Source organism: Apostichopus japonicus, chromosome 8 (genome assembly GCF_037975245.1).
Source record: "Apostichopus japonicus isolate 1M-3 chromosome 8, ASM3797524v1, whole genome shotgun sequence".
NCBI lineage: Eukaryota > Metazoa > Echinodermata > Holothuroidea > Aspidochirotida > Stichopodidae > Apostichopus > Apostichopus japonicus.
The window spans coordinates 22,021,540-22,034,313 of NC_092568.1; the positions used below are offsets into that span (position 1 = coordinate 22,021,540).

General features: G+C 35.7%; 1 protein-coding gene across 7 annotated transcripts in view; it reads left to right on the plus strand.

Annotated features, from left to right (window-relative positions):
- LOC139971085 (serine/threonine-protein kinase Nek9-like) overlaps positions 1-12,774 on the plus strand; it is a 215,683-nt gene that overhangs the window by 17,658 nt on the left and 185,251 nt on the right. For all 7 annotated transcript variants that reach the window (XR_011794314.1, XM_071977264.1, XM_071977266.1 and 4 more), the window contains 7 exons: positions 552-752; positions 7,054-7,100; positions 7,915-8,076; positions 8,642-8,750; positions 10,456-10,617; positions 11,285-11,458; positions 12,305-12,355. Coding sequence is in view for 6 of the 7 variants with exons in the window: in XM_071977264.1 (XP_071833365.1) it covers positions 552-752; positions 7,054-7,100; positions 7,915-8,076; positions 8,642-8,750; positions 10,456-10,617; positions 11,285-11,458; positions 12,305-12,355 (906 nt within the window). In the remaining variant the exon portion in view is untranslated. The remainder of the gene's footprint in view (positions 1-551; positions 753-7,053; positions 7,101-7,914; positions 8,077-8,641; positions 8,751-10,455; positions 10,618-11,284; positions 11,459-12,304; positions 12,356-12,774) is intronic.

Consider the following 12,774-nt stretch of genomic DNA (forward strand, 5'->3'; position numbering starts at 1 on the left):
TTGGGGGGGCACCGGTCTTCAGATACTATTTTCAGTTCCTCATTGGAAAAAGGAGGGCGACGGAAAGGAAGGCTGAAAACTGGGTGAAAGTAGCTGGATCAACTAAAACTAATGTGTGAATGCCTTTTTGGTTTCGATGATAATTGTAACCTATGCATGCGTGATGGCGTATGTGCGGGTGTACATGTGTGTGTGTGTGAGTGCGTTTGTGACGCCCAGCTTGTAAACACGATATCTCAAGAAGGTAAGGTCAGACAAATTCATATTTAGTGTGTAGAAGGACCACATTGAGTTCAAGAAGCCTATTGTTTTTGGTTGAGGTCAAAGGTCATTTGGGGTCATCAGAGGTCAAATCGTGAAACCCTTGTAAACATGTACACCCTCACTATACATTACGTCAGATTCATGAAGAAAACTGCTCATGTTACATCATCGAAACCACAATGCATTTTTGCATTCTGGTTCAAGAAAAAAAAAAATTCATGGTGTTTATGATAGCATGGAGTCATTGGCTCTTCTCTCTCTCTGTTTCTCTTTCTCTGACGGAGCAGACAGTGGGACCATGTACACCTTTGGATCTGACTACTCAGGATGCCTAGGGTGCAACCAGGAGGAAGGGGAGGAGATAGATTCCCCTCTGGAGGTCACATTCTTCCATGGCAAACCAGTGGAGCAGGTATCTTGCGGAGAGAAGCACATTCTTGCCTTAACTCGTGAGAAGGAAATCTTCTCATGGGGTTGTGGCGATAAAGGTTGGTGCGATTATTCATTTAAAGGCAATCGGGTTCACATATACATAGAGTTTTGAACTTACCATGCAAACGATGGTTAAAGTATCAGTCAATGATATCCACAGCTGTGAAGAATGCTGAACACATTTTGTAATTTTTTTTTTTTGGGGGGGGGGGGGGCTCTGTTCATGGAACTTTTATGTTAATGAATGAAATAAAGAAACTAATGGGGGAAAAATTTTCTTTTGAAAACTTTTGTTGTTGCAGATAACTTTTCATAAAATATTTGTCACATCGCATCAAAGATATAAAAAATCAATGCAACAGCTGCTATAAGATGGTCAGTTTAATGTTTGACAGAGGTTTAAACTCTTAAAGAAGACCTACAACATTTTCATACAAGATGTTTCAGGAGCTGACCTAATTGTCATATAAAACTCTGGTTTGCCTTTGGTATTACCACCAATAGACAAGGCCAATTTAGAGGTGATGGGTTCAAACGGTTCCTGTAGCACAACCCAATCATTATTGATCAACCCATGTTTATTGATCACCCCGCTTATTATTGGTCAACCAACTTATTATTGACAACATGTATAATGTTGAGGAAAGCTCAGTTAATATGCCAGCCTTCATCTTGGGCTAATTCACTATTATTTAGTTCCCTGACCCTCTACATATCCTTGTAATATTTATTTATAGCAATTTATTTTCTTTATATGTTTGGTTGTGATTCGGTCAGTACTGTATGACTTCATATCCTGCTGTAATCTTCTTGAGATGTTTAAAAAATCCACTCTAAAAAAAAAGGTTTGATAACAAACATTAAAAAAAAAACTCTGTGGTAGAAAAGGTTGCTAGGCTTATGTTAACAACCCTTAGTGATGAAACACAACTGGCAGCTATGAAAGGAAAGTCTTGCTCTGATAAGCAAAACATTTGTTACATATTTGTCAAGCATAATCAGTAAAAAGGTGGATTCACTTGTCAATGTTTAATGTTCAATGTTCTGTCGGAGAGCCCATTAGCTGAAGATGGCATTTCATTATTGAAGCCCAATTAATGTTTACTTCTGTGGTAATCAATCTCTTTATTGTGGTATTAGTTCGTACCATCCCGGAAGAGAAGAAAAAACAGTTGTCATTTTGCATTTTGATTGGTTTAATGAGAAATGTTATTATCCCCGTATAATGAGACACATTTGAGAACTGGGCTAATGTGGTACTTAGGGAAGGCTCGCAAATTTAACCGGCGATGATCAAAGGCCCAACCGTTGCTATCAAGTGTAATGAGCACAGCAACCAGCTGGTAATGAGTCATGCTTGAACGCACACATTTCCTGCCTTCCGAGAGTCGGTGGACAGTTGTATGCAGTTGACTATGAGACCACAAATTAAGCCTCTTATACACAAAAGAAGACCAGACAATGAACTGGTCACTTTGGTCCAGGATGTACACAAAAGGGTTATAGAATTTTCTCTGCAGGTTGGAGAATTGTTTATCAATAAAGCTACTACATATAGGCTACTGTAACTGCATTGAGTTACTACACAGTTGTGTGTACTTTGCTGACGGTTTTTGTGCTCGTAACATGAATTTTACGTGGCGCTTTCATCGCTATTTTTTATTTCGTGTCTTGCAATTGAACTAACAGAGACACTCCGTTTGGTCTTAAATCCCTTAAAAGGATTGCCTGGTGGCCCAAAGAAGTTACCTTAAAAAATAGTAAATAATTTTCCAAACATGTTGTCAAAGTATGAGAACGCTAATGTTGCGTTTGACGGAGAAACGATTTTTTAATCGTTATGGATAGACAATTCAAATATGATTTGAACAGTACAATACGTGACGTCAGCTCTGCCATAGCAGATTGCGTCATAACCCACCCTCCGCACAGTACCTATACGGTAATCACAACAAAAACAGCGTTTGTATACAGATAAATTTCTTCCATAATTTCCGGTGAAATTTCTTAAAAATTAGATATGTTTTAAAAAACTCCTTAAGCCGCCATGTACTTGAGCGGTGGTTCCGTGGTCTTTGAGTAACAGAAGGTAAATTTTAACAGCAGACTCTGAGTTGTTCAGGCTATACATCGCGCTATCAAGCGCCAACGCGAAAAATGTTCGCATGTAGGCTATACTCAAACGTTGACAATCGGACAGTTCTGCGAAGCCTAAGCTTCTCAGTGCTATATTCTGCTCTGACAACGATTATATCAATTTCTTCAATAATTTCCGGTGAAATTTCTTATAAATTAGATATGATTTAAAAAACTCCTTAAGCCGCAATATATGTAGTAGATCGGTGGTTTCGTGGTCTTTGTGTAACACAAGATAAGTTTTAACAGCAGGCTCTTCGTTGTTTATACATCGCGGTATCCAGCTCCAGCGCGATGAATGTCCGCGTGTATAGGCTACACTAACGTTTACAATCGGACAGTTCTGCGATGACATCGATCCCGCCAAGTTTCATCTTTCGGTTTAACGAATACTTTACAAGTTTCCTTTTACTGTAAATTTGATCCGTGAATTTTATTTCAGCGATTTCGAAGAACAGTTAATGAACTGTGGTTTGAGTGTGAGTGTACTATGTGTAACGCTATACAAGTACACCAACTGAGCATCGTAGTATATACGTTCGCGAGTATGTACGTTATATATATGAGGCAATCCAATGTGCTTACACGTGAGTTAATTTGCTGCGGAAATGGGAGTGCTAACTTCAAGTCGCCTGTTTTGCCTATCTGCAAGCACTACGTCAATCACCATATTGAAGCGTTCGAACAAACGGTACTTTTGGTGAGAAACTGGTGAATTTGAAAACCAGATTTCTACAAGAAGAAAATGTCGAATGGGGACAATTTTTACATGGTTAGAAAGAGAAAAATAATAATTACAAGGACAATGTATCAAAATCTTCCACCAGACAATTCCTTTAATACACAAAAACGTACATCATCAATGCTCTAGACAATCTCTCAAACCTGTGGGGACTTTTCTTTCGTTCGTACTATAAACAGTTTATTGAAATGACAGTAAATATATAGCCTAACCATTAAAACTCTCGTACGTATCTATATGCAGAATCACCACCACGTGAGTCATGCAGTCAGACAGTAGGCTAAGACATGTGCGTGATCTTACTTTCACGTTGCGCAGCTGCTTTCGGGTTGTAAAAAACCTGAACAGTTCGCGACTTGTGCAAGAAAAATTGTTATTGCATGGCGCTTTACGAAATGGAATGGCTAATAAAGAAACCGAATGAATAATTCTTATTCATAGTAGACTTACTTGGCTTTAGTTGTAACAAAGTCACGAATGATATAATTTTAATTTAGTTTGAGAAATTAAGTTTGTTCAGATCGTTTAGCATAAAGCATAAATTCGGTTTAGACTACAACGGTATGAATAGTTGTAATTGTACTATACACTGAACCAATGTTTGAAAACTTGCATTTGAAGCCTTCATGAAGGGGTAATATGACTTTTTGTATCACATTGCGTGACATTTATTTCTTGGCAACTTGCCAATGTTACTTGAGATAGTAGTATTTCATCAGAGCCAGGCAAAAATAACAGTCTGCTGTGCAAAACTGTTTGCGGCACGAAAATTGGTAGAAAAAAAGAACGCCGTGGGCCAAACAGAAGCAGCAAGGAAATGCGATTGGGGATTTAGCTTAACCAGTTAATGTTTTAAATAATCTATTGGATTAATATTTGTTCAAATTTCCTGTGGCTTACAGAATTTATTTAGAGAATAACTTTGAAAGGCACTTTTGGTGTGTTTGTGTGGGGGAGGTGGGTGGGGGAAAAGTCACATTTGATCGCCGTCCAGGGGAGGGGAATAAGGGGCGGGGTGTCCCTTTCTCCTTTTGAAAATTGTTGTTTTTCGAAATGGGTTTAGATGCAAAATGGTACCATCATTTCCATTTTTTTTAACTACCGTCATGTAGCTGAAACGAGTACATTAAAAAACAATGTAAGAATATACAAACTCTCTGCACCCAGCATATATACTGTATATCAGTTCTTGGCCAACAGTATATCCGACACTAGTATATATATATATATATAGAGTAAGTAACCCATGTCGTAGTAAAATCAAATTCTGATACGAAAATCTTCACAATCATTCATATATAATGATACTGGTCGAACTGTTTGACGTATGTACAAATTAGACAATGATTGGTCAATTGGTGTGACGTTTAATGATGTATTTAGAAGTTTGATGGAGTTCTGATGAATATTCATGAACAAATTGTATCACAATATTGTGACCACGAGGAGACCAGTGATTGCGACACTTGTTCGTCGGCGCCATTTTGGGACATAAAAAAGGTCTTCTAAAAGCATTTCCCCGTATTCTCATTTACTAATTCATCATGTGCTGTTTTGGGACAATTATCAGGGTATTGTATCTATTACCCATTCGTTGAAATCTTGGATATTGAATAAAATTTCGGCCGTCGAACTGTCCGTGGCGTACATCGTAGCCTACCAGAGCTACGGTCTAACTAGTAGGTCCCTGGGTGTACTCTTGGTTACCGCTATGTACTATTTCTATATTTATTGTGCATGCCTTATTCATTACGCTTCAAGTACAAGTCGTGAACGTGATTGGCCAAATCTTGTGGTGGTTACGTTTCGCAATAAAATACCGCACGCTTGACATGCTAGTTGCTGATATAGAAATGAATACATTTAAACTTTTATTACAAGTATAGCAATAACGGTGAGCATTAACAAATGCCTACAACATGTATTATCTAAGGAGTTGGTATTTGGAGGGGTAATCGTTTTATAGAATATGCATGGAAGGGGTCGAAAATATGAGGTAACGTTGTCCTGAGAAAACAAAATTCAGGACTAACTTATGTGGTACTATGTTTGTGGATCGAATGGTACTAGAATAAAATGTATAGCTACGATTTCTAACATTTGCTGTTTGTCATTTTTTGCGCTTTATTTACTTAAATATATCTATGTAGGCTATAGGCCTAGAATGCTTTCATAAAGCCTTGTGATTTGAATGACTAGGCTATAAGGCATTTTATTATCTCTACCATATTGAGTATACAAATTTATTCCTTCATATTTTTTAGTAACTTAGCAAGCAAAATTGGAATGGAAAACATTCTTCTCTTTGATAAGTTTCGTAATTTATCATGTGCATGTTTCGCTCTTGATAAAATGGTAATCAAATAATTTGCGTAAATGGGACTTAAGAAATAGACAACACACACACGTGAGGATATCAATCAACTCAATTCTTTTATCAAACAATTATGAAGTAACAAAATTCTGTTCTGCACTTTGCTGTTGATGTACAAGTCGGTTGCCGAAACTTCGAGGCTGTCCTGTAAAAAAGTCTTACAGAATCTATTAAGAATTAATACACAACATGTAGTGTATTTGTTTTCTTCTTTATGAATCAAATCATCTACTAAGAGAAAAGAGAGATGGATCAGTGTTAGTGAATGAAAATACTTTGTACAGGAAAAGAAGTCTGAAAGTATTTTGAAACATTCGATACGAAAATAGTTCATGAAGATTTCAACTCGTTCTTGAAATAAATCTCCTTCTACTGTGGTCAGAGTGCCGTTGTTACGTAAAAACCACAGACCAGGAAAAGGCAAGTACCGCTTTTGTTTACAAACAATAGCAGCGCTTCTGTGTTGGGAGCTCAATGCTCATTACTTTCACGGAGTTACCGTGGGTGTGTGCACTCAAGCGTGAGCGATATGCAGGCTGCATAATGAGCAGTGGTGTGCTGCTGGCTGGGCCTTCGATCATCGCCGGTTAAATTTGCGAGCCTTCCCTTAGTTGGAATTAATGGTAGTCCAGCAGTCAATGACTTCACTTTTTGAAATTTTGCTGGGGTTTCTTTCATTTTTTTCATTTTCTGTCTAAATGGATCAAATTTGCCTACAACTATACTGAGAAGTAAAAACTACATATTGACTGTGGATATGCTTGACTCCTCTTAGCAGTCTTTTTTTCCTGTCTTGTTCATTTCTCAAAAAGTGTCTGAATTTGTTTGGCAATAACAATTTGCTACAAATTTGTAATTTTGATCATAACAAGGTTACATCACTGACAAATTCTAACACTCTCTGCATACGTCCATTCCCTTACATATTATGTTGTTTATCATGCACCACTGTTCTGTTAGTAAATGAGACATCTACCCATACCTGCCCTCCCCCCCCCCCTCCTCCTCGACTCCATTGTTCCAAGATATCATGGCTCTGTTTCTCCTGGGGTGGTATACCTTTTAATTGCAACTGCTGTTTGTTTTTTTTTCTCATCCTTATCAGGTTGTTTGGGCCATGGCAGTGAAAAGAGCATATGTCTCCCAACAAAGGTAAGTTTAAAGGCTGCCTCATTTTACTCTCTCAAAGATTTTCAATGAATATGTGAGTGTGCTGTTGCTTGAAATAAACCACGACCAATCCAAGCTAAGTTTGTTTGAATCACCAAATCTTAAAGGCAAGCAGATTGTTTCATGAAATATGATAGTACTGAGCCTTGTGTATAAAAATACTCATTTTTTGATATTGTGAATTCTTACAAGTGTTTTAAGAAACTTATCTTCTCTGCTTTAATGTCTTAATCAAGATGTAGAAAAATAGCGGTTTTTAAAAAAAAAAATTACCGACGTTAACTGTTTTCAGAATGACATATCTCTTGTATTTTCCATGTTATATGTTAAAACATACTAAAATTTAAGGTTGTGTCAATTTTTTTTTGTACGACTCTTTTTGAGCCGGTGTGTATTTTGATGATTCCTCCATCAACATTTTTATCTTTCATCTAAGGACTGCTAATCCATTGCAAACTCTTCCTTGTTTGCAGTTTTTTTGTACCGTCACACTTTTCTTTTGTCCGTTTTGTTTTTTTTGGCTTTTTCCTCTTTTATCTGTTCTTTTATTTTTGTCTAAATTGTTCAATTTTTATTACAATGCAAAAAATAAAATAAAAGGATTCTAGCTATTTTTCTGCAAACAATATTTGTTTCTTTGAATTTTTAAAAAAAAAAAAACAAGAAAATATGAAATTATATCCTTGAGGCTTGTGCATTGATTAATTTTGTCTGTATTATCGAAATTCCATGACTACAAATATATGCGGTTTTGTACCATGAACTTCATGCTGCATGGGTTTCTGGGAATTTCCAGGTACATGTCCCAGCTGGGAAGTGCATTACAGAGGTGATTGCTGGAAGCGATGGCTCCTTCTTTCTAACAGCGGACAAGAAAGTATTGGCATGTGGCAGCAATAAGGACAACAAACTAGGCATGAACTTGTTGATAAATGGACTGCGAAAGAAATCTTCACAGGTAAGTACACACGTATTAAATTCTCTGTACTTTTTTTTCAAAAATTCTTTGTTTTATTGATGGTAAAGTGATCATACTTTTAGGCTGCAAAGATGTTTTGAAATTGCAGCCAAGTAAGTTATTTTTAAAATTATGACTAAGAGAAGGATACAAAATAATGATGAAACAGAAAATAAACTGGAAAAGAGCAAAAAAAAAGGTTTGTCCAGCCCTTGGTTAGTAGTGACCCCTGTGTGACCATTTCTCATAGATCCATAAGTAGCTAGGGGGGTGCTAGTCAGAAGCTATCTCAGCTGATGATGGCTGGTATGTAAGATCAAGAGGTAGGAGGTATGCAGTAGAAATTACTTAGAAAGTGCTTTTACCTAAGGAGTCCAGGGAAAATCCTTTTTTGTTTGGAATTACACCCCAAACCCCCCCCCCCCTCTTCAAAGTTACCTGACGAAACTCTTAATTTCGTTAGCGTGCAAGGTTTTCAGAATAATTATCTTTCATCGTTTGCACTTTTTACAACTAATTTGAAAGGAGGTCGATAAAGTTTGACCCACATTTTATCAAACCGCAGGCTGTCTTAGAGTTGGCATTCCAGACGTCAGTAACCTGGGTGAGACCTCTGGCCAGGTACGCCGTTTGTTCCATCTCATCGGGAAAGACTCATTCCGCTGCCGTCACAGGTGAATGGGTTCTTAATGCTCTGTTCATTTCCCTCAAGATAAGCAGTAAAAATATATATATATAATAAATAAATAAATAAATAGAACAACTAATGATCCAGGAAATGGATGGATCTCTATGCATGTAGTCTCAATCATGATATATCAGACCGGAAACCATATAACTATATATATATATCTATGTATATATATATATATATATATATATACACATACACACACATACTCACCCATACATACATACATACATACATACATACATACATACATACATACATACATACATACATACATATATATATATTAATAATAATATTATATTATAATAACAATAATATAAATAATAATATATAATAAATAATAATAATATATAATAAATAATAATTAAATTATTAATAATAATATATATATTATAATAATAATAATATAATATATATATATATATATATATATATATATTACATATATATAAAATTTCGTCAGTAGAGATGATGAGCATACATTCGTCATCTTACCCATCCTATCCCATCTTTTTCAAGAATTTTTGTCGGAATCCATGGCCCAGTCATTTTGAAGCACAAAGAAGGGTGACATTTGGTCATCCGTGAAATAATGGAGAAATTTATTATGCCAGTTTTCTTTTATGGATTAAGTAGAAATATGAATATAGGAAAACGTCTGAAATAAGTGCAAAGGATGAAAATGTTTGGCACAGGTAACTTTTAAGAAGCATTGATGGATGATGTATTTTTGTCATCACTAAAATGCCCAAAGAAAAACAAATATCGTATAAGCTTTTTATGAGATTAAATATTTAACAATTTAAAAAAGAAAAAGAAAAAAAGTAGGGCTGTATTAGCATCAGCGCTACATAAAGTTTTAGGATACAGAGATGGAAGAAGAATTTCATCTTCAAAACAAGCCAAGCCCTCGTAAATAAATTATCTACGGTACCTGAGCAGATCTTAATGCCACAAGCTATTTTTTAAATATTCAAAAGTTTGAGAAAAGTACATTCTGTTGTATGTTTACTCTGTATGAAAGTGCATTGTGTCAGAAACCTTGGCAGGAGCTATTTTTATTTAGAAGAACACAAACTGCGGTATATGCTTCTGAAAGTATCAAAGTTAAATATTTAAGTAGCTGAGACGTCGGTAATCCCTTCAAAACGTTTGACACAAATCCTTGGAAAGGACACGTTTTAGACATAAAGATTTGTGAATGCACAAATATTTCTTACTTCCGTAGGATGGCTTTACAGTAAAATGTTGATCTTGGGTAGCAAGAGACTTTATCAGCTTTGATAAGGAATTCAAAATATATTGCAGAGGTTGACTTGTTGTACCACAATATCTTCAATTATTTCATTCCAAATGCAAATGCTATTAAAATTTAAACAAGAATTTGTGAAGAAGTGTTTGTACTTACTTTTATATTTGTGTCTAATAAAATCTGTGAACAGTTTGACCTTATCAATTCTATATTAACATCTGTATATTGACTGCAATTAGCATATCAATTTTAATATCAGTTTGGATGATGTTAATCAAAACTTAAAAAAAAAGATTTCCAATGTGGTTTATGGAAGTCACTCCAAGAAAACAAATGTTAAGATTTGTTTATGCTTTTGAATTTGTATATATATATATTTCCCTTGCAGTGGCAGCAAAGTTTAATTGTTAGCCATCTTTTTCTTGTCTTTTAGAAAAAGGACTTTTACTGATGTTTGGACAGAATAAGTATGGTCAACTAGGCAGCGGGGATTTCAAACCCAAACCAGGTATTTGTGAGGTCAAAGGTCCCTTGGCTCTAAAGCAAGTTGAGAAAGTTGCTTGTGGTGATGGCTTCACAGTTGTTGCAACAAAAGGTATTTTTGAGAAAGTTGTTAACTGTGTTTTTACCTCATTTCATCAAGACTTTAATAAGGAAACTAGTCTTAAATGGTGCATGTTAAAGTAGGGGTGATATAAGAACAGTTGTAGGTTGTCATCTAAATATCGTATAAATATTTCTTGGTATGTGTATATCTCTCATGCTAATCTCTAAGGTTAGGAGTTTAGTTTGATGGTGAACCTCAGTAGTTTTAGTGATCTCCATATTTCTGAAGTTGTTGATGTTTCAGCTACATCAATTGTAAAAGATACAATTGTCTTCATTAAGACATGTTTGGTTGGTGTTTTAAGATGCATTGGTGTTGAGAGGCATTGAGAGGTAGTGGAAATGAGATGCTTTGAATTGCATTCTGATGTGTTACCGTGCAGTTTGAGATTCATTTGATTGCATTGAGATGTAGTTGAATGTTTTTGAGATAATTTCACGATATTCAGATGCATTTGGACACACATTGAATTGCACAAGATGAGATTGATTATTTTAAAATGTATTTGATTGTCTTTAGATGCATTTGATTGCATTGGAATGCATTGAGATGCATTGTATTGCATTGAGGTATATTTGATTATATTGAGATTGTTCGATTTGTTTAAAGCTATATTTGATTACATTGGCTGGTTACATTCCACTAATTTCCCCAGATTTTCAAGTGTACTCATTCGGTTGTACGAGCAGAGGCAGACTAGGGGTATCTACGGACCTGTCCAGCTCACATCGGAAACGATCTGCCATACCTACCCCTCAGCCAGTCTTTGCCACACACAGCCATGTCATTGCTTTATCCAGCTGTTCATCTCATACTCTAGCCATCATGCGTAAGTTTGTTAATATTTTTATGATTATTATTACTTTTGTATCCTTTTAAATTTGATCTTGTTGATACTGGCAAAAATTCCCATAAATAAGTCCATGAAATATGAGACAATATGAATATTTCTTAGAGATTGAGGAAGATCAAAATAATGACATAAGTGTCCTTGTGTATATTTATTTTGCGTCACATGTGGGGTCTGAGATTGATACTTAACTCTAAAGCCACAGTTTGACTATTCAAGGTATGAAAGCAAAACATGCCAACAAGAAGTGACATCGTCATGGCAACCATACAGAATATTTTACACCATTTAGGGGATCGATTATTATCTTAGTTATAATGATAATAATAACTAGTCTTATATAGCCCAGACTCCAACAAAAGTTGTTCAATGTGCTTTAATGGTGCTGCAGTTTTGTGCATATTCATGAATATGCACAAAACTAATAGAGTTGAGAGAAAAGAAAAGTTAAAATGTTAAATACATTTCTTTTGCTTATTGTACGATATAGAGACAGTAATAATAATTACTTGAGTGGAAGGGGAAAAAAAAGCAGAATTTTACTCTTATGGGGTGTTGTATCTTCCAATTAGGGGTGAAACCTTCTTTTTGTTGTATGGGGAGGGGAGGGGGGTGCTGCTAAGATGTTTCATCCTGCAGCAGAGGGGTCTTTGAGAAATTTTGGTAAAAACAAGGGTGCTTAAATGCAAAATGATGGTATATTTTGCAACTGTTGAATCAATGTTCAGAAAATTGTCGACTGTGTATGTTGTACTGCATACACATGTAATATTCATGTACTGTACAAAGCAGTGATTTGTTAATGTCAACTTGGCTTCTCCACAGAGAAAGTGACAATAACTTCTCAGGGGCCAGTGGAACAAGAATCACAAAGGAGTAAGTATTTCAAACAAAATGTTTTTGTTAAAAGAATAATCCACTTGATTATATAGAAACCGGTTGTTACCCACACTATCACTACTGTGACAATGCTGATGTGCTAACCAGGCTGAACTCGTCATAATGCACTGCTCTATATCTGGGAAATAATTTGGATGGTCAGAACCTGCAGGAAAGTACTTTGTGAAAACAGTTTAGCAATTTTTTTTCTTTGGAGTGCTACAAATTGTAGGCATACTTTTGATTTTAAATTTTATTATGTATCTAGGTATTATGAGGTATTCACATTAGGAAGAAAACAAAGACGACTTGGTTTTAATAATTTCAGAATGTTACTGACAGGTCGAATGCCCATTTTCATAGCTTGCTCTGTTGCTGACAAACCAACAACATGACATGTCCTCAATATGCCAGGA